At 31.2% G+C, this 22,242-nt stretch overlaps 2 protein-coding genes across 6 annotated transcripts; both read right to left on the reverse strand.

Moving 5' to 3' along the window:
- Positions 1 to 5,795: 5,795 nt before the first annotated feature.
- LOC130798022 (probable protein phosphatase 2C 12) lies at positions 5,796 to 12,129 on the reverse strand. 3 transcript variants are annotated; one of them, XM_057660859.1, is made up of 10 exons: positions 11,855 to 12,129; positions 11,482 to 11,741; positions 10,833 to 11,004; positions 10,135 to 10,288; positions 9,983 to 10,046; positions 9,378 to 9,485; positions 7,957 to 8,082; positions 7,421 to 7,656; positions 7,051 to 7,250; positions 5,796 to 6,962 (listed from the first exon to the last, which is right to left on the reverse strand). In XM_057660859.1, exons 2-10 carry the CDS (start codon positions 11,677 to 11,679, stop codon positions 6,937 to 6,939), a joined length of 1,284 nt encoding a protein of 427 aa, XP_057516842.1. In that variant the 5' UTR covers positions 11,680 to 11,741; positions 11,855 to 12,129; the 3' UTR covers positions 5,796 to 6,936. The 3 variants fall into 3 exon arrangements, with proteins under 3 accessions (XP_057516842.1, XP_057516840.1, XP_057516839.1); XM_057660857.1 differs by having other exon boundaries at positions 11,482 to 11,745; XM_057660856.1 differs by having other exon boundaries at positions 5,797 to 6,962; positions 11,482 to 11,766.
- A 3,614-nt stretch (positions 12,130 to 15,743) lies between these two features.
- On the reverse strand, positions 15,744 to 19,892 carry LOC130798023 (sterol 14-demethylase-like). 3 transcript variants are annotated; one of them, XM_057660861.1, is made up of 3 exons: positions 19,762 to 19,892; positions 18,308 to 18,808; positions 15,744 to 16,986 (listed from the first exon to the last, which is right to left on the reverse strand). In XM_057660861.1, exons 2-3 carry the CDS (start codon positions 18,779 to 18,781, stop codon positions 15,988 to 15,990), a joined length of 1,473 nt encoding a protein of 490 aa, XP_057516844.1. In that variant the 5' UTR covers positions 18,782 to 18,808; positions 19,762 to 19,892; the 3' UTR covers positions 15,744 to 15,987. The 3 variants fall into 3 exon arrangements, with proteins under 3 accessions (XP_057516844.1, XP_057516845.1, XP_057516843.1); XM_057660862.1 differs by lacking the exon at positions 19,762 to 19,892 and adding an exon at positions 19,647 to 19,671; XM_057660860.1 differs by lacking the exon at positions 19,762 to 19,892 and adding an exon at positions 19,614 to 19,646.
- Positions 19,893 to 22,242: the final 2,350 nt, after the last annotated feature.

Here is a 22,242-nt window from a genome sequence, read left to right on the forward strand (position 1 = left end):
GCATGTGAAATTGAGATCGACTTTGCTTTAGAGTAAATTTTAGTTAAATTCTTATTAATTCGTTCGTGCGAGAGTTGAATTAGTAGGGTCTAAATCAAATAGTTAATCAACAGAGCGAGAGTTTGAGATTAACAAGATCATGTTTAACCACGTAATTAATCCGACATCTCATGGACACTAATGAGAATTTGATCATACAAGACTTTAGGGGATTCCCGAAACCCTAGATCTCTTCATCATATAGTTTTAATTCATATTTCTTATTGCATTTGTAGTTTGATAGCTAAACAAGCAACCAAACATTTTTCTCCTTGAGCAATATAATTAGTAGAAATTTGTAAGTTTATTGTCCTAGCTTCCTTATGTTCGACCCTCGACTACATGTACACCATGCGCTTGCGGTTAAATAAAATTTGCACATCAACCGGTCAAACAGATAAGATTGAGTAGGGTTCGGGTTCATTTCATATATAAATAGGTCCAAAACTGTTTGAGGCATATGTAACCCGCTTAATTAATTGAATCAAAATCATAACATGATAATTAGCAACACAGAAGGTCAACCCAATTTTTACCCATTTAATCGGTTTAGATTTTTTAATTTCATTTTAGGAGTTTTCACGACGACTTCATCTTATTCCTCAATATTTAACGTTATTATGAGTCTTAATTTGGCATTTATTATGAAAAACAGGAAAATATTACCGTATTAAGTTCAGGTTATATTTATTGATTTAACTCGAAATTAATTTGTTTGATTAAATGAATTATACAGGTTTGTTTCAAGTTTAAATTTTTAACCTTAAAACATTTCATTAAATAAACAAATCGGATCGAATCAACCAACTTTATTATTTGGATTAAAAGTTTTATTTTTTCGTAGCATAATTAGTGGCATAAGTTCTTGTTTGTCACGATATGTATATTTATCCATGGTATTGTTTGTAGCACAAGTGCTTGTTTGCCATTATATATATTTAACGATGATATCAGTGGTGGATCCAAGATTAAGAGCCATAAGGTGCACTATCAAAACACCATATTGCCTCCACGAGTTACTGAATGAACACCATATATAATGTTTTCTCTGCTGCTGCAAGAGCTGAAGGCTCGTGATTCTTTTTCTTCCTCGTCTTCTTCAATACGAACTTGATTCATTTACTTATGAACAACATGATCACTAGCTTAAATAAAAATCTTCATGTAAGGATTTGGGAATTTTGGATGCAAATTTGAATCTTGTAGTTTCCGAGGGCGGTGAGCAAAATTTGAAAAATTCTTCGAAGGCCCTATGCAATTTTAAAAATATTGATATTTTTTTAACAAACTTTGTATTTTTAACACTTAACATATACAACGTAATTCAATATCGAGGCCCTGTGTGGTTGAGCATGTTGTGCGACCCCTGGTAGTTTCAATGTGTTAACAATTGATAAGTGTAGTATTTTACACTTATTACACCTTGTTTGTTGTTTATCAAAGTCATTAATTAGTGTTTTGAGGTTTAAACTGGTTGAGATTCCCTATTTTGAATTCACGTAAGGATTTTGAGAACTTTGGATGCAAATTTGAATCTTATAGTTTCAATGTATTAACAATATTTGGATGCAAATTGGGATCATACAGTGTATTAATAACACTATTAATTCTTAGGGTAAAATGGTACCTTTATTTTCATCATTAAACTTAAATCAATGGAGAATTCCATATAATTATTCTTCTAATTGTGGATCCATTTGCACAAAAACTAAGAAATATAAACAATTATTAACTAATCAGCTTCAAATAATTGCAGAAAAAAAGAAACATTAATTTTTAAAAAATCGTCCCTTGGGCACATAGCCCCATGTTGAATTTATTTTGATAAACAATTAACCCGTACGTACAAAATGAGTTTTGATAGAAGTAGTGGCATAGGCAGTATGTGTATATCAAAATCAAAAAAAAAAAAAAAAAAAAAAAAATTACACTTAAACCTACGTAATAACTAGTAGAAAGATGGAGACCTAAGTAGGTAGTCTAACGTTTAAACCCTTTGAAAATTGATACTATCTAATAATGTGATATCAATGTACATATAATAAGTTGGTTAGCATGTTGACCGAGTGAAATTAGATATTTTCAAAATATATTTGATAATCTATTATTTACCTGATCAAGTTAGCAAACTCTAGTAGCCTCAAACTGTAAATAAATTTAAAAATATCTAAATATCAATATAGAGACAAAATTAAATTTTAGATCAATCCGAAATCGATCTAATTACGCAAATAAACACCTCTAATTAGAACTATTACTTTGCGAAATAAGTTGTAATATTTCAAAAATATACAAATACTATGTTTTCCAACCTAAATAAACAAAGAAATGTAATGAGACATTAGATGCATAATATAGCGTAGTATTAGAATATCAAATAATAAGTTACTTTAAGATGTAACAAAGTTAGGAATATGTGGATTTATAAATATATATTATTATTGCTTTGCTTTGTAGCTTTTATTGTTTGATATTCTAATAGTGAACTGCATCTACTGTCTCTTTTATCTTTCCTTGTTTATTTCAACTTAATCTACTTAATACACCAATTTATCACAACGTGTATTTATTATAAACAAATTATAATTTAGGTTGGAAACACAGACTTTGTATATTTTTTAATGATAGGTTTGTAGAGTAATAGTTTTAATTAGGTGTTTATTTGGATAATTAAATTTATTTTAGATCGATCTAAGAACGAATATATTTTTGCATTCACATTGATTTACATATTTTTAAATTTATATAGAATTCGAAGCTATTAAGGTTCAGTAACATAATCGGCTAAATAATAAATCATCGAGTCTACATACTACAATACCAACTTATGACAAGTACTCAATGATTGATATCAGTTGACTAGTATCACTATCCGTAACAGCCTGTTTTGGAATCGTTATAAATGCTTGTTCAACATCTTCAATCGCACAAGACCCTAAAAAATTAAGGGCCTCAATATTAAATTACGTAGTATATATTAATTGTTTAATGATACAAAATCGTTAGAAAAATATCAAAATTTTTGAAATTGCACAAAGCATTCAATGAATTTTTCAATTTTTGCTCCGCCACTGGTAATGAAAAGTTAGTGTAATTTTGGTATATATATATATATATATATATATATATCTCTTCAAAAATTTAATGGTCATACTTATTCACTTTCAACAGTCTCATTTTTTTTTCACAAAATTCATTCAATTCGTTAACATTTGAACATGTGGGTATTAGGTTGTAATGAAAATTTGTGAATAAAAATCTATTTTATGGTCAAAATTTCAATACCATGGGAACAACGAATAACATTTGTTCTCTTTTGTCCTTTCAAAAGTTATAACATTGTCTTTCTTTTGTTCGTTATTATCAACAGCGAACAAAGGGTTTTAACTTTTGACCAATTTTTTTATTCGCTATTAGTTTTAGCGAATAAATATCTGATTTCAGCTTTAACATGAACACGTACATTTTAAAAATCAAAAAGCTTATTTTCAAAATTTTTTTGAAAATGAGTTTAGTCGTTCAATTGTTCACATAATTGATCCATAGATTGAAGTATGCAATAGAACTTGGCAAAAAAGAACTCAAAAAAAAAAAATTGGAATTGTTCGCTAGCTTCTTGGGCTGGTGGGCTGCATTTTCATTTGACAGTACTTGCATTTCATCAGTTTGATATATTGCTTTAACAAAATTTACATCAAATAACACAAATTTCTATTTGAGACCGTCTTTATAAAAAACGTCTTAAGTTTAGGTCAGCCTAATTTTTAAATTTAAAAAAAAAAAAAAAAAACTATAACTTTTTGAACAATGCTTTTTAACTTTCATTTTTCAGTTTTTTTTTTTCTGTTTCCTAACAAAACTACTTATATTCCTCTTCCAAACTCCATTTGTGGTTTTCAATCTCTTCTTCTCCTCTCTAACTCCATTGTTGTTTATTCTTTATTTATCTTCTTTAGCATTTGCAAAACCATCAAAGTTATGTATTTATACTTCATCCTTTTCGTTTTTAAAGCTTTCATTGTCATTTTTTTTTTGGATTGATTGTGTTATATATTAATTGGATTTACAATTTTCTGATTTTTTTTTTAAATTAAGTTTCATCAATGGTGTAAATAGTGATGTTGAAAAAGACAACAATGTCTACTGTTTGGGGGAAATTAATAAAAGCAATTGTGGTTATAACATAATATATTTGGGGTTATAACATAATATACTTGTAATTATAACATAATATATTTGGGGTTATAACTATAATATATTTGGAGTTATAACATAATATGGTTGGGGTTATAATAAAATATATATTTGCGGTTATAACGTAATAGATTTGGATTTATAACAGTATATATTTGTGGTATACTACTACAAATTTGATATTATAATACTACAAGCAAATATATCATGTTATAAAACCTCAAATATATTAAATTTTAATTCCAAATATATTGAGTTACAACCCCAAATATATTATTTTATAACCCCAAATATATTATGTTATAATCCCAAATATATTATTTTAACCTCAAATCATAAAAATCAGTCATAATTGTCTTCTTCAACATTATTGTTTTCCATCATTAATGAACCTTAATTTTTTTAAATAAAAAAATCAGAAAAACCACAATTTCTATTATTACCTTCCCCTAATGTTATACATTGTTGTTTTCTTCAACATCATCATTTTTCACCATTGATGAAGCTTTATATAAAAAAAAAAATCACAATCGAATTCAAGCATTATTTCTTCCATTGTTAAGACAATATTTCAGGTTGTAGAAGGTGTGTATATTTGATGGTTAAAGAAAGAAGGGAGATAAAAGAAATCTGAATTATTACTAAATCATATTTTATTTTGCATGGGAATAACAGTTAATCAGAAAACTTTTAATCCCAAAAAGAAAGCAGTATTCTACAGTTTTTTTTTTAAACAGCAATTGTTTTTAAAAAACAGCAATTTTTTTTTTAAAACAGATATTATTAAAGAAGGAAAGTGGCTGAACTCTTGAGAGCCGTCTTTAGAAAAGACAGTCTCTCAAGAGAGAGACTGAATTTAAAATAATGCACAAGACTGAATCTAATACCATTTCGTTCCCTTTATCTTGAGAAAGGATGTCATAAAAAAAAATTAAAAAAAAAAAAAGAAAAGAAAAGAAAAAAAGAAAAGAGTTGTTTAGTGAGGAACATAGTTTGATAGTTACAGGTACTACATAGGAAAGAGAAGAAACATTGATTTTATATTAAACTATGTTCTGAATGAATAGGATGGAAGAGACAACTACTTCAATTGTTAGAGATATGAACCGAGTTTCAGAGAAATTTGTTACATCATTGATTTTAATTGCAATTCATTTTGTTTGAATGCCAAGTTGGAGAATATCATTACGTTAATGATGATGATAAATTCTCACTTAGAAACAGAGAAATGAAGAATGTCATTTGGTAAAGAGGTTGGGTATGTTGGTGGTTTCGTTGTTCGGTAGATAGGCTGGGTAATTAAGATTTTATTTTATTTTTTTAACAAAGTCAAAATTTTCATAAGTAGCCTGTATAAAAGGTTATAAGTCATTCACTCGTTTGGCTCTTTTATTGTAAATAGAAGCAAAAGATTAAACCTTTGTAGAATAAACGTAATGTAATGATTATAAATTACTCCTATAAAGAAAAGCATATTTGAAGATAAGAATTCCATTTATTACCCATAAGAAATGACATCACATTATATGAAAATCTAAATTAAAACTATTTCACAACGTACATTAAAATAGCCACAAATTATTGTGCAAACACAATCTTAATAAAAAACATGACTTATATTTAGGTTAATATATATTACTCATTTTTTTAATCGCATCACCGTAAATAACCTCTCTAATAGAGTAACTATAAGATAGCAGTACCAAAGCACAACACGGCCCTATGCCACCACACCTTTATGGCTTTACACAAGAATCCAAGGCAAGAGGGGGAAAATGACCCTATTCGTCCACATTATGTTGATGGATGTTAGTCCTCCAAAAATATATTTTATTCATTACTATAATAATAATAACAATAATCTACAGCTGGCAATGGGTGTTGTACACGTTCCCAATAAGGTGGGTAATTGACGATAATAATAATCCACAAGCTATACAATTATAAAGAAAACCCAAAAAAAATTTAAATGAATTACTTCTATTGTCAATGGTTTAGAAAAGTTTTATCAACAACTTAGTAGACAAAAAATGATTGCACATGTCCAAACCGACACCCATCCTTAAATCACGCGATAGATTACATTAAATCACAGATAATTAACCTCAAGTAATATGATTAACAACTGCAGATCAACAAACATGTACCGGGAGAGATCTAAATTTTGATAAAACCACAAACTTACTATTAGAATTAACCATTTTCACTAGTTGATTAAGAATATATTAGCAGAAATTCTAAATCTTAGAACAAATTTTGATCTATATTGAATCCTATTTGTATGTCCTATATAGTACAGCCGAATCCCCTTTGCAATAGTATACAATGGCGATTCTTTGTATGAATGTATACAGCTGCGTTTCACAAAAGAGGCGGAAACAGATGATTCTTTCCCTTTGGTCAAGCAGGAATCAAAGAGGTTCATCATTGTTTCCAAGGGAGGGGAGATTCGTGTAATCGACATATACCTTAAACACTCACCAGTCAGAAGATGATGCTACGTTAAGTTGGTTACTTCTAATCTGAGATTTCTGACATGAAAGAACAAACAGGGATTGAAGGGATCCAAGTAGCAAACCATTATGCTTCAACTTCTTTGTGAGTTGGAAAGGATGAATTCAACCGACAAACTTCAATTACTTTTCATATCACTGGAATAGAACAAACGGAATGCGCAAACTTATTTTCCGATGTTATACCCAGCTAGTCGCTGTCGCTGTGATATCTATCTGCACAAGTGTACAAAAGTGATGAATTCAAATATTGCAGTCGTGTACTACTATATTTTAAAGAATTAATAGAGACGTCAAAACATACTTCCAGAAGGTCTTTTCCCTTCCATTGCTTCTCTCTTTTCCTGGCAGCTTTGGCACAAGAAAGGGCCATCCCAAGGCCGAGATTTTCGATTAGAAGAACCGGCATGTATTGAAATACCATCTCCTGGTTTAATCTCAACTTGACAAATTGCACACATGAACAATTTGAACATATTGCAAAGTGGATATTTGGTCTCAAGCCTACAAAACAAAAATGCTGTTAACTCTTATAAAAAAGCCATATATTTAATCCATAAGTTCCCAATAGGAGTGACATATAAATTAAAAAAAAATAAAGGTGACCATTATTGGTTAAGAACTAGACTCCTGAAGAAAATTACAAGCTAGAGATGATGAGAGGAGATCAAAACCTTCTCGCTAGACATGCAGATCCATCTTCAAAAATTTCCTGAACCACATCTGGTTCCATATACTCTTTTTCAGTTTGAGATGTCGACTCAGTTGCCTTCTTTCGGAACATGGCCTTGAATACCCCTTTTCCTGCTTTTTTCGGGGCAGGCATAGAAGGAATATTCTTCTCTGATTGACAAATGTCAACAACAATGCATGTAGTATCATCCCTGAGACCCTTCAACTGTACCGCTTCCTGAAAATGCAACAGTCAGGAAAACACCAACCCTCATTTAACACAATCAACGTTTACCAAATAGACCTCTGGTTCCTCGGATTCAATATAAGTACTTTTACATAAAGCAAATCTCGGGAAATATAAAAGTACTTTCATCAAAATCTGGTATCTAAGTAAAGTTTATGCAATGTTTTTTACGAAATAATTAGGCAGATACTAGATAGAATATGCCAATTAAATTTTTTAGAGCAAGATACTCTGAAAGCACATTATATTCAGATCAAAAAGATATTAAAAGCACTGCACTAAGTAGCCTACCTTCACAATCTGAGCAGCTGCTGCATCTGCTGACATCGTACGAGAACAATCAAGTGCTGATTCAAAACTTAAAATATCCCATACACCATCACTAGCAATAATAAGCCTACCACCAGAAGATGACAGCTGCAACAATTGCACACAAATCTGATCAGCAAAATGTACATGGCATATCCCATTGTATTGGTATTTGGTACACAATAAATATGAGAAGGTCTTAGATGTGCTTGCCTCATGCTAAGTTACTACAAGGCATTCAAAAAAACAAAACATGTCGCCCAACAAAAGGCGCCAAATCAGATTGGATCGAAATCATAGAGAGAGAAAAATGATGGTGATGTTTTAGACCTGAATCATCTACCTAGTCTGGACTGGTACCAATGAAAGAATATTTTTGGTGGAGAAAAGAAAACGCCCGAGGAAGTATCTCAAGATGTTCAATTTAGAGTTGAGGTTAGGAGCAATGACCAGATGAGAAACTTTATGATATGAAGTTGTATATAAACTTCTTATGATAGAGCCCTAGTAAACCCTACACCAAGAAGGTGGGACTAGTTCCCTTGATGCTATGAAGTTGTATTAATATAAACTTCTTATGATAGGGCCCTATTAAAACGCCCGGGGACACTTTCAAGCTTCTACCTCATTGTGTAAATTTCCTTCTTCGGATTAAGAAAAACTTAATTTCCAAAAACAGGTGCCAAATCACCTCTCTAACAAGATAAATAACTCTTAATAAGTTAATAACATTTAATCATTTGGAAGTAATCCCATGCTACACTTTAGCCAAAGAATCTACATCTCTGTCAAATGGTTATAGTTCTAGAAACTCATTCCCTACTAAAACAATAATACAATACAATAGCAGTATTCTCAGTTTTATAATATATGCTATAACATCTAAAATCAAACACCCTTAGGTCTGTCAAAAACGCTAAGTTCACCAACTCTTCAAAGTATGATGCAAAAGAAAACATGAGCATATAAAAGAACGTAAAGCCTATGTTAAATAAACTTTCATTCAGATTTCAAACAGGTCATACATCAAATTTTAAAGAAGCGTAATCTTAAAAAAGATTCCATGACAGTCACCTAACTGTAAACAGATCCAAAAATGACAAATCATTGGATCATATAGCTGAGTTCATCAAGGATCAAGGTTTCGACATCTTTAATACCCCTCCATTCCATTTTGTTTTTGTATCAACCTTAATTGGCAAAGAAGTTAATTAACACATACTAGAGTAAAATCTTGATTGATTCATCTCTATGTAAACTGTATTAACAGTAACTCTATAACTTTAGTTATGCACGATTAAAGTTATCAAGGATTGATAATTATCTAGTAAAGAAAAGATTAATTATCACTAACAAGAAAAATAAAGAAGAAAAAGGAATAGATAAAGATATACGTAACATACCCTCACTTGTTTTACATAAGGAACCGGAACAATAAACTCACCGACATCCCTATCTCCAATGGATCGAGATAAACACAAGCCACCAGGCCAACATCTCAATGGACCAATCTGCATACATTTTAAATGGCATACTCAGATAAAGAACATCAAATAAGGAAAGGTGAGACTGGGTCTGGGAATGACATCCAATAGAAAAAACTCATACATTCACTGTACAAAAACAACAAACAAGTATCAAACAATAGCATTATTCATATGACCATGTGCTAACACTTTAAGTCCTCCATTATTGTTAATAAGCAAATTATGACATAGAAAAAGGAAGAATTAAGCTTCCAAAAACGATTAGAAAAAGGTCCCTGAATGAATTACGTCAAATGAAATCCAAATAGTTCAAGCATAAACATTTCGAGAGTTTAAGAACTACTAATGAGACACATTTTACTGGACAACATTTTTAGTTTAAAAGGAGTCAAGAACATTACATGGCTCAAGGGCCCAAGGGACAACAGGGATGACAAAAAAATGACTGGATAAGCACTCAGAAACAACAAAAGAAAGAGCAAATATAATGGAACAGAACTATTCTAATAAACAAAGAATACCTCTGTTCCACCACCAGTGTTAAGCCGACCAACCTCACCCCCACAAGCGGTGACACGTTCTCGCCTGATTGGAAAGTTGAAACAAAAGATGAATGAGCAGCACCTATTAAAGGTTGACTAGCATTGTAACATAAGTTATGCCCAGGACATACTCTTGAACATTGCTTTCAAGCCTGTGATCAGCTGATAAGCAAAATATATCACCTTCAGCAGATTCAAAAATGCAACGAGAGTCCCCGACAGATGCTACAGTTATAGACCATCCTTCAATAATCGCAAAGGTAACAGTAGTTCCCGATGCATGTCCTGAGTGTTAAACATCCAAAAAAGTTACATATTTGACAATATCCTACAACTACAAGCTACTTGATCCATCCCAGCAATGACATTTCCTTTCACAATATGCCACAAGCAACGTCAGTTTTTGAAGCTATACTACAATCAACATTTTCACCAAAATATGACTGTCGTTTTTCGTTGAAGCACGAGTGACCTATCAAGCAAAAAATTCAATTATGGGGTTGATGTCCTATCAACGAAGACAGCTTTGGTCTAAAACACACCTAATATCATTATTAGTATCAATGTCAATGTCAATGTCAATGTCATGGTTGAATATTAAGCATGCAACACAATGTCAAAGCCTTAATCTCAATAAAAACAAATCAATATGAGAAATCGTCGCTAATAAAGATTAGTTTTATTCGTATCTAGCTAATACTAATAGTGTTCCAACTAAGAAAATAAAAACACACTTTGTATTACACAAGCTCTTAAGAAAAACAAAATTCTACTTCATTCAGTAAACTGGAGTTTATTATTTTAAAAAAAATCAAATAAAAATGTTTACCTTTCTCCAAAAACTCTTTATCAGTTTTGACAAATCCAGCAACCAGAGCCCTGGGAAGAGCAGCTACCCAATCATCTCGATTAAGATCCGTAGGTATCGCTTTTAAAACATTACTTAAAAGATTTTCTTTGGCATATATTGCAGCTGCGGTTCCATTATGTCCATCAAACAACTGCAGTAAACAAAATTACTTCCATTAATCTCATTCAACAACAGCTTTTGGCCCACAACTAACACATCAAATTTAATTCAGATTAATCCATACAAAAGTCATCCAGTAATCAACTAATCCACACACAATTAACTAGATGAAAATCAGAATTCCTTTCATAAAAGTCAAAATTACATCAATCACATTCAACTACAGTTTTCAGCCTATAATCAAAAACATATCAAATTTAATTGATTTACTAATACAAAAACCATCCATTAACCAGCTACAACAATGCCAAATACTTAATTCTGAAGAGACTGAGTCGGTTACATGATACATCTTTCCCAACGGTTGTCCACATGAATCTGTTTTTCTATTCATTTCAATCTTCTATAACAATTAACTAACTAATCCAAACAAATTTATGAATGAAGATCAGATTTCCTTAAATAAACTTCAAAACCATGTCAACCAACAAAAAAAAGAAGATTTTACCCCAAAAACTGAAAAAGTGGCGACACCCTCTCCAACAATTCGTTGACATTCAGTTTTTAAAAGCGTGAAATCCTCGCCTTTCTTGCTTTGATTAGCCTGACCATAAGAAAGTTCTGGATTTTCAATTTTCTCACTGTTTTGCTCCCTTCTTAACAATACCGATAAAGGTACAGTTTGATGGTCGCCTCTCGACGCCATCGTCTTCGCTTTTTCCCAAAAAACGAATCAATAACGGAAATCCACAAGCCAACCCACAGAACCTGTCTTCAATGCATAGAAAACTTTCTGCATTATTATTCACAAACAAAATATCATCAAATATTATAAAAATATAAATTCGAATGTGAAAGTTGGAAAAAATAATCGAATTTACCAGGAAATGGAGAAAAGGAAGATCGAAACGGCGGCTAGACGGAGAGAGGAGAAGATACGGTGGTGATGATGACGGATTGAGTTGATCGTGAAACGAGGATCCCGGCCAAGGGGAGAAATTCCATTGTTGAATGAGAGAAAATAATGTGGGGGAAGGGAATGGAGGGGAAGAGAAGGAAAGTGCGAAAATGGAAGATTGTGCTGCTTCGCTAATTTATTTTTTTTTATTTTGGGCTTTATTTTTTATACGTGTATAAGTTTTTGTATACTCATCCAGTGTTCGAGTAGTATTACTTTCGTAATTTGGTGGTTTATATAAAGTTACATTTTTAGTTGGTTTAAGACGCGATCCTCTCAATTTTGATATAAGATGGATAGCTTAATCAGTTGAAAAATAGTTTTTTTTCAATATGTACATAATGCTTTATCTATTTAAGATTATAATTAATATTTTTAAGGTTAAAATTAATTTTTTGATTGACCATTTTAAGGTCTGAATTGATCATTTTTTGATTAAAATTACAAAAATTTTGATCCAAAAAGCATTCATTTGTTAGAATATTTTAAGGTCTGAATTGATCAATTTTGATCGAAATTTAAATTTTTATAACAAAGCAGCCATAAACTCTTGATCATTTCCAAGACCATTCATCGAATGATTTGGCGAAACATAACTCGAGGTCGACACTTCCACCGAACTTCACATTAAAGATAAGCAAACACTATACCTACAACTTTATTTTCAAGTCCATTATAAACAGAAACTGTTGAGGAAAAAGTAATATCACTATTTATTGATCGATGATTAAAGAGTACAAGTATTCTTATGTTCCATTATAACCATTATGTTGCATTGAATAATAGTACTTATATTGTGTAATGTTTTAAAACTATATTGATAGTGTTATTAATCATTTATTTGTTGTTTAAAATCAATCTATAGAATGATAGAATAATACATTAATACTCCCTCCAATTTAGCACTAACGTCTCATTTGCTTTTTGAACACTATTCATCACTTACTCTTAATTTGTATTTTATTATTAATCTACAAGTTAAAACATAGTCATGTAGGATCTTGTTTGATTCGTCTTAATGCAAGGATTATTCATATTAACTTTCCATGATTTTTAATAATGCACAATTAGAGATATTAAGGATTGAATAAGTGCATTGGATAGAGTGCATAAAGTAAATGAGACGTTAGTGCTGAATTGGAGGGAGTATCATTTTATTAAACTCCGTTATGAAATAGTGAAAACAAAACCATATTTAGGTAGAAATTGATCAGTTTAACGTCAAATTTGATCACTTATAGGTCAAATTTGAAATTTTTTTATTTTTAATTGATCTGTACAAGGTTTACTTTAAGTTGAAATTGATATTTTCAAGGTTAAAATTGATAAATGCCCAGAAAATGAAAAAACGAGAAAAAGTATGTAAGACATTTACACATTTGAATTGGATAAGCCCAAATTGATGATCTCATAATAGGACCGTCTCAGCCAAGTTTTTGTGTTACATATTAAAGTATATTAAATCTCATTTGAGATGGTTATGAGAGATTATGTTGAATAAGTTGGCCCATTTCAAAAAAAAATAAAAAAAATACTTAAGACAAGAAAATTGCGGAAAAAAATTTAATATTGTAATGTTTAAATTCCACTGATATTTCAAATTTAGTTTAATCAAAATTGCCTTTATTTTCTTCCTTACATTGTTTGTAATTTGTTTGTTTACTTCTTCCTAACTAACATTTAATTTTTTTCATTTTATGGATTTCTATTGTTATTATGTTTTTTTGGAATCTTTTCCTTATATATTGCTTTTTTACAACATATTTTCAAGTTTACGTGGGTCATAAATATATTTCCCACAGTACTGTTCACATAACATTGATGTTTTTTTAAAAAAATGCTCCATAAAACCGCCACCTATAGTAGCGATTTGATGCAAAGCATAAGTCGCCACCTGAAGCAAAGGTTCATGAGAGTTTTTATTTTTTTTAAAAAAGTAAGAAAACTACCACTTCAAATGGTGGTTTGATCTTGGGATAAAATTTTGTGATAATATCCATCATTTAATCTTGAAAATCTGCAGGTGAAATATCCATCATTTATAAATAGTTTAATGACTGTTAGCATTCAGATAATTTACCATCATTTATTATATATATACGCAATTATTAGAATTTTAAGATGATAAATTTTGTTAAGTGAATCTCTTAAGGAATACATTCATAATGTATTCAAACTATGTTCTTGGTCAAATAAAATGTCTTATCAGTTGAAAAGTAATTATCATTTTAGATAAGTCATAAACATAACTACAATAAAAACATTTAACTTGTGAAGAAAATTATAACCATGTAATTTTTCATTATGCATGTAAGAAAAATATTTTACTACTTTGGTTGAATGATCATAACACTTTATGTCAAATAAAAGTATAATTGTTATGTAAATATCACTTTGTTTTATGATATTTATATACTAGAAAAAACAATCAAATGTTTCATTATATTTTTAAAATTACTTTTTCTTACAAGGACTTTCCAAGTCACGATTAGTTGCTACACTGTTGACAAAAGACTTACATTGAAAAAAAAAAGAGCAAATTCAAAAGACAAAAGACTTACATTGAAAAAAAAAAAAAGCAAATTCAAAAGACAATATTGGTCTTCAATCTACTTCACTATCTTCAACAGGTGTACATTCATTTGATTTCACTACTAGCATTTACCATCCCTCACTTATTCTGCTATTTTATGTCTCCTCTAAAACATTTTTTTGTGTTTTCTTTTGGGGATGGGGGTGGGTACATGTTGGTAGTTTTTAAAGATTCAAACGTTGTTGAACCTCAACCCACCGTATTCAAGAAGATAATTGCAATGAAGTTGATTAAATTAGTTGAATGATTGATCTTATGAACAAAGAAGAGATTCAGTGAAAGAAACTTTTTTTTTTAGGGTTTCAGCATAATGAAAGCAGTATGAAGCTGCTGTGTTTTATTACCCGAGCATAACCGCCACTTGAGATGGCGGTTTCCATAGCATTATTTTTTTTTTAAATTAAAACCCCATTAATGCAAAACGCTTTTCCAAAAAACGGTTTGGTTCAATTTTCAAATAAAATCGCTTTGTGAAGTGGCGGTTTACTTTTAAAAAGGAAAAAAATATATTTTCAGTACTGTCCTACATGGACAGTATATAGGGAAATAATTTTCTGAATAATGTAAAGTTGGAAATATTTATTATAAAAGCTATATTTATAGAAAAGGTTCGTTTTTTGTGGATATATGGAATTTTTTTGGGTTTAATTTCATATTATTTTTATTTTTTTCCACGAATTCTTTCTTCTATATCATATTTTCAGATATGGAACCTTCTACTAATGCTCATTATTCTTTTGAGGACGACGAAGCTCTTGCTATTGTTATATAAAAATCGAAAATATAGTTCACAATGTGAAAGATGTTGTTTCAAAGAGGAAGGATGGTTTTTCTCAGATAAGTTGAAGTATCTGAGTCAAAGCCTAAGGCTAAGAGGGCAAAATTAAACATTGTGAAGTTGGAAACTCAATGGGGAACATAAGTTTAAACTATGACTAATCCTATGTGAAATTTCAATGGAGTATCACTATGTCGGAATAATCAAAATCACTTATCCTATATCTAATATATGTATCAAAATTAAGTTAAATTTGCCAAATTACTATTTTTAGATTCGTTTTAGACATGTAGATCGGAGTCTAGATCTAGATCCCCTCTCTGAACGGATCTATATCGGAGTCCATCGAGACTCGGTCTAGATACAACATGTGTTAGAATTCACAAAATTAAGATAGTATTGAACAAATAATATGATTCACTACAACAATTACGTAGCATTTCAACCAAAATAGAGCAGTGACTGGTGAATTTCAAAATTCACGAAATAACAAGATATTTCTGGAAATTCACAGAACCTAAATAAACATAAGAAATACAACCAAATCCAACTATTTTATGGAAAAGGGCTTTAAAGGCATAAAATAGATCAGATGAATCTTTGAAAAAGAAAGAGTTCTTACTTCTTAGCCAAACTGACATCCAGCAAACCTAATCTTTTACTTAGGCTATAACCCATCATCAAATCAGTCAACAAGAAGCTTTTTTCTCTTGTATCTCACCATCACCTTCCCCTTTACGCCCACCACCATAGCGTTCCAGTCGATCTCTGGGAATGGAGAAATTAGTTCAAACTCAAAGTTCCTCAGAAGATGGCTCCATATAGCCTTTATTTGCAAATAAGCAAAAGGCTCTCCAAGGCATCCATGCCTACCGCCTCCAAAAGAAATGTACGAGAACTGTCCTGCTAACTTGTCCTCGTCCCTCCCAGGGCCAAAACGATCAGGGTCGTAGCTGTCTGGATCTTGGTATATATGTGAGAGACGGTTTGCAACTGCTGGCGAGGTGGCAACAATATGACCCTTTGGAATGTCATATTCTTTACCGTCTTGTGTAGTCACACTGAAATCACTGTGCGACTGGCGGAGTAACATAATCAATGGAGGATGAAGTCTAAGCGCTTCTTTGATGCATCGATGCAAGACTTCCATCTCGGATAAAACATCATGATCTACATACTCCCCGTGCTTCTTCATTATAGTTTTCTGCTCTTCAACAACAGCAGAAAGGAATTTCTTGTATTGAAGAAGGTAAGCTCCAGTCCATGTAGATGTAATGGAACTGGTATGTTGACCAGCAAATAGTGCAGCAATAAGAAGACCTGTCACCTCTCCTTCAGTCGTACCACGACCATCTTTGTACTTCGAATCAATAAAGCACTGCAACATGTCATTTTCACATTTACCAGACGATTTTCGAGAGCATATAATGCTTGAGAAGATCTCTGCAAGTTTCTTACGGGCTCTATCACGACGACGATGAGCAGGTATAGGCAGGTATGGAAACATAACACTAATAGGTTGCATCCCATTATCAAGATCATGAAATAGGGCAGATACATCATCAAAGAGTTTGTCACGAACTTCACGACCCAAGAGACATCTACTAGCAGTCAAAATAATAAGATGCTCCAGCTCGTATTTCAAATCAACCTCCCCAGAATCACCCCACTTGGAAAAGTAGTCCTGCAAAAAAAAAATCATTCAGCTTTATACGGTTTCCATCAGAGAGTAGGCTTAAAAATCTTATTTCACCTTCGTAACACAGTTACAAAAGTTCGATAACAGTGCAACCAGGCAGCGGCAGCTATATACTAAAGCAACTGTAAGTAAGAATCAGAGACATAATACAAACACGATTGAAGTATTAAGTCTAAAGTGAAATTCAAGCTGTCTACACTGTTTTACTCGTATTTTATATGTTTTTGCCCAAGATTGGAACACCGCAATTCTCTGATGAAAACTCGGATACACCGAATCATTGGTAACTCAGACTCTCAGTTCTTCTGATAATTTTTGGACTTATTTAATGCTTGCTGAGCAGAATTTCCAACAAGCTGTTATGCCCTAAATACGCGGATAAACAACAGCTACAAAGTGAAACATATTTTTTAAAGGGCATGCAGTCTTAGAGATGAAGAGTATATCAGCAAAGGACTGATAAATTTGGACATTTGTGCTCACGTGAGAATATGAGATGCTCAGAGACCACAATGTCTTAAAAAATTTCATATCATGTTTAATTTTAGAGCAAGATACACTGTAAAGGGCATTTTCTAGGATGAGGCCACAGAAGAAAAATATTAGTTACATGAAAAAAACAGTGCTCAATGATTTGTATTGAACACGAGTAATAAAACATTATTAAGGGGAAATATTTCTGTTTGAGATAGGCATGAGAATCGATATGACTAGTCATCAACGTTCCATTAAACTAACGCATTACATGGTTCCCACTTAAGCGGAGTTTTGAGAGTAAACTGTACACAAACTAACCCTTGATAGTGATAACAATATAATAGGCAATATGACGTGATGTAAACATCAGACAATTATGCACAGCAACAAAGTATCCTGGTCCGCTGGTCAACATGAACCGTATTTGAGTGTGGAATAGGTAACTGATCATTGCTAAATGCTGGCTAGGTCAATAATTCAGCAGTAAAATGTGCAAGACCGCAATAGGTAGAACACACACTTCAAATAGAACATATAACAAAGCCGGTTAGGTAGATAATTCAGCAGTAAAACATGCAATGCCGAATCAAAACCATACAACAACAATGCCAAAGTCTTGATCCCAACAATACATGTTTGGCTTCAAGAACCAAAACAAATTAGCGTGGGAAATCGTAATAAGTTATAACATATCACTTCTCCCTAAAGACACATTATTTTCTAGAGCCTATGCTGGTATTCCATCATTCACCAGTTTATAGTTTTTCAGGGAACAATGATAATACTGAAAGATAAGAGAAGGCAAGTGTGATAGAATAAGGTGAAATACCTGAGCTTCCGTAACCATCTGATCAACATAACCCTTAAGCTTATTGGCTCGAAGAGCCTCAGTGAAGAAGCGAAATTGCTCCTGGCGAATGGAATAGTCTACATCAAAGACCACACCAGGTCCAAATGTCGGGACATTAAAGCGATAAACCTCCTGCTGACTAAGATCAGTCTCAGAAGCCTTAAAAAAGTGAGCAGACACCTCAGGGCCAATTAAGAAGGTAATATTCTTATGGACAAGATTCAAGGTAAATACACTTCCAAGCTTTGGGTACTCCTGCTTCAACATAGCAATGGGTCCCTTTAGGAAACGAAGGAGGCCACCAATTACAGGAGGAAAGGCTTTTATCACAGGAGGAAGGCGTTTTCGTGATCTTGGCATTATGAGGACAGATATTAATTTGGCAGCTATAAGAGTTGCCACAATGAGAAGCCCTACATTAAGAAACTTGCTGTCCATGACCTCCATCTCCATGTTTGTTCTGGCTTGATAAGCTAACAACTGGGAATCAAGTAAAATGACAAAACATAAGTTAATTATACTTGGAACAAAATTCTTGCAGAATTACAACTTGGAATGATTACAAAAAAAAAAAAGTGAAGTATTAAAAGTCCTCAACTTGATACCATCATTTCTCAAATGATTTACTACCCATTTGGAGATCACAAATTCTTAATTGAGACAGTCTCATGATGAGACCATCTCATCTTTATTGTGTTGGTCTATGTACATTTAGTGAGTTAAAATGGTCACTTACAATTTTAAAGTGATTAATGAGAGAAATAGACTAATTATATGACCCTTCTCAAAGTGAGACAGTGTCATACAAGACGAGTTGTTTTGAGATAGATTAAAACCCATTATAATGCAGATGAATCAGTAGCTACAAGTCATTCATTCACACAAAATAAACCCATCTAAGGACAGAACCTACCCTAAAAACAGACATCTACTGAGATCCAAGACAAATAAAACGAAGAATACAAATTCCTCCATGTATTTCAATTGAAATAAACTTTTTTTGTAATGTATCAAAATCAATAGGACAAACGGAACACTATAAAACAAGAAATAAATTATCATAAAATACAAATTACTGAAACAAAGTAGCAATGACCAAACACATTATTTACCAAAACTCAATATAATCAATAACTCCTATTCAAATCAATACTCTAAAATAATCAAATAAGCAAAAGAAAAAAGGTTTCATTATTGTATTAAAGCATTAAGAAGATAAACAAAACATATCAATGCATCGATGATATCGAATCAGAAAAAAAGTGAGATTATTGAGAGACATTACAGATTGAAGAAAAGAGCACATATCAAAACTTACATGAAACAATAGCGGATTAAACTAAGCAGCAAAATTATATAGAAGCATGATTAACAAGTTGAAATAGATTAATGAAAAAAGACAGAAACAAAGAGAAGAGAGTGAGAAGAATTACCTAGATCATGAAGAAATGAAATGTAGGATTGGAAAGAAAAAGTGGAAATTAACAATCAAAATGCTACAGCCTAAAGCCCGTGGTAGGCACTAAGTGGTCACTCTCAATCCACTTGGCAATGTTTTTGTTTTTCATTTAGTGCCTCGTAAATGAAGAATAGGTGGCAGTATTGGGCTGATTAAGTGTATAATTACGATATTAAAGTAATTATCTGTATTTTTAAGATCATAATTTACTGTATTAAAGTGATTATTTTTTATAGTATTGAATAGATTAAATAATTACTTATAATCTTAAAGTGATTACTCACGATCTAAAGTGATCAATTAGAGAAATTGTCTATTTATTCAAACTTATTGGTTGTTTTTTACTCCCTCCGTATACATTTTACTCTATAACATAATTTGATGTTTTATATTATTTGGAATGATTATATTTTAAGTTATGAAAATACCTAATTAGTTATTTTAAACAAAATTTCAGTTGATTTTATTATTTTTACACATTAACCGCGAGTTTACAATATATAAAACCATGTATCAATTTTCATTTTAGTTCGTCCCATCGATTTTATGCCTCATTTGTTTGGAATGGTCTCACATTTCTTTTATTATTTCATATAAGCTTTCTTTTTTTCTCCTCATCTTAGGCTTTGTTTGGTTCAACTGATTTTTACTGATTGAAACTGATTTTATTTACTAAAATTAATTTTTACGAATTTGAATTGATATTTACAGATTAAAATTAATTTTTAGTTATAAATTATAACTAAATTTTACTAATTAAAACCTTAACTCTTATCATTCACTTTTTTTGTCTTATTTTTCATTTTAATTTCGCAATAAATTTTTTCAATTTTACACCTTGTGAAAAATAAAAGAATGTAGAGCTAATAGTGTTTTACGCCCAAAACACAAACACAAATGAGGATGTCTGTTAAATTGTGGGCGCCAGACGGATTGTGTCCCGATCAACTAGTAGTGATTTGTTCTGCTTAATTATTATTATTAGTCATTCAGATCTAATCTTATTCTTGACCACCATGGTATTATAATAAACAACGCTTTTAATTGAGAGTTAGGTCTTATCTCAATTGGGGTGTGTACTATTAATTTATATTTAATTTATAATGCCCTTGCTCTAGCCTTTTTTTTGTCTGTATATTCCGTAAAAAAATAAAAATATTTGTAAATTATAGTCTTTAAATTTAGAGTTGTTGCAAATTATAGACACAATTTTATTTTTGCTAATTGCAGCATTCAACTTACCAAAGTGAACACCATTACAACCAAGTCATCGAATTTTATTGAATCATTTTCGAAATACCATTTGACTTTCCCAAAAAGCCAAAGGGACTAAGAAGTCGATCAAAGGGTATTTTGTGAAAATTCACTGGAATACAATAACTTAGCTGCAATAGTATTCACTTTGACAAATTAAAGACAGTAATTCGCAAAAATAAAACTTTGAGATTGTAATTCGTAAAAGTCAAAGGCTTTATTTGTCGTCATCCTTTGTATTATGCCACCAATTTTAGTTCATAAATATTTCAACTTTGACCCTCCATCCTCAAATAGTCTCTCAATTCAATATCTCTTTTGGAATCCGACTAAAATTTCGATTTCTTGCAATTTTATTTTCAAGGTATTAAGTGTTGTTTCGTATTTTTCAAAAAATAAAAACAAAATTAGGCAAGTCATACAAAATGGGCAACTTGCCTAGGTCAAGTTGCCCATTTTGTATCATTTGCCTAGTTTTTCCCCTTTTATATTTTAGTTTTTGTTAAATTTTATTATAATTACATGTTATATTATTATTAATTAATTATTTGTTCAATTATTTGTAACATCCTCAGAATAGGTCAGACTTTTAAAAACACATTTAATGAAAAACACGAGCCAAAACCTACTCATGGGAGTGTTACCGCCACATCTATTTCTAATAAAATAAATGTAAGGCTTAACGACTAAGAAATAACTTAATAATTTTAAATCCAACAAAGGGTTTTACAACATAAGAAAAGACTGAAACGTAATCTGTGTCCATATAAAATTTAAACAACCTAAGGTAAAATTTAAACTGAAATACGACCCTAATAAAAACTATATTTCTAAGTGATCCTCACCCCACGATTCCCACGCAATCGATAACCTGCAACATAAGAATGCAAGAAAAACAAGGGGAAAACTCCCAAAATCAGAAAATTGAGTAATTCCAACTCCATCCCGTAGAACGATTAAGTTTGAAAAGGATTTAAGAAAATAAAATATAATCAAAATGGAAAATAATTTTTAAAAAAATAATATATATATATATATATATATATATATATATATATATATATATATATATATATATATATATATGAGTTTAAAAGAAAAACAACTTGAAAAAAAAACCAATATATAATATCACATAAACCAATTTATTAATTTGATATTTAATAATGACAAAAACATAATCAATTTTTAATTTAAGGGA

This window comes from Amaranthus tricolor, chromosome 13 (assembly GCF_026212465.1).
Source record: "Amaranthus tricolor cultivar Red isolate AtriRed21 chromosome 13, ASM2621246v1, whole genome shotgun sequence".
Classification (NCBI taxonomy): Eukaryota; Viridiplantae; Streptophyta; class Magnoliopsida; order Caryophyllales; family Amaranthaceae; genus Amaranthus; species Amaranthus tricolor.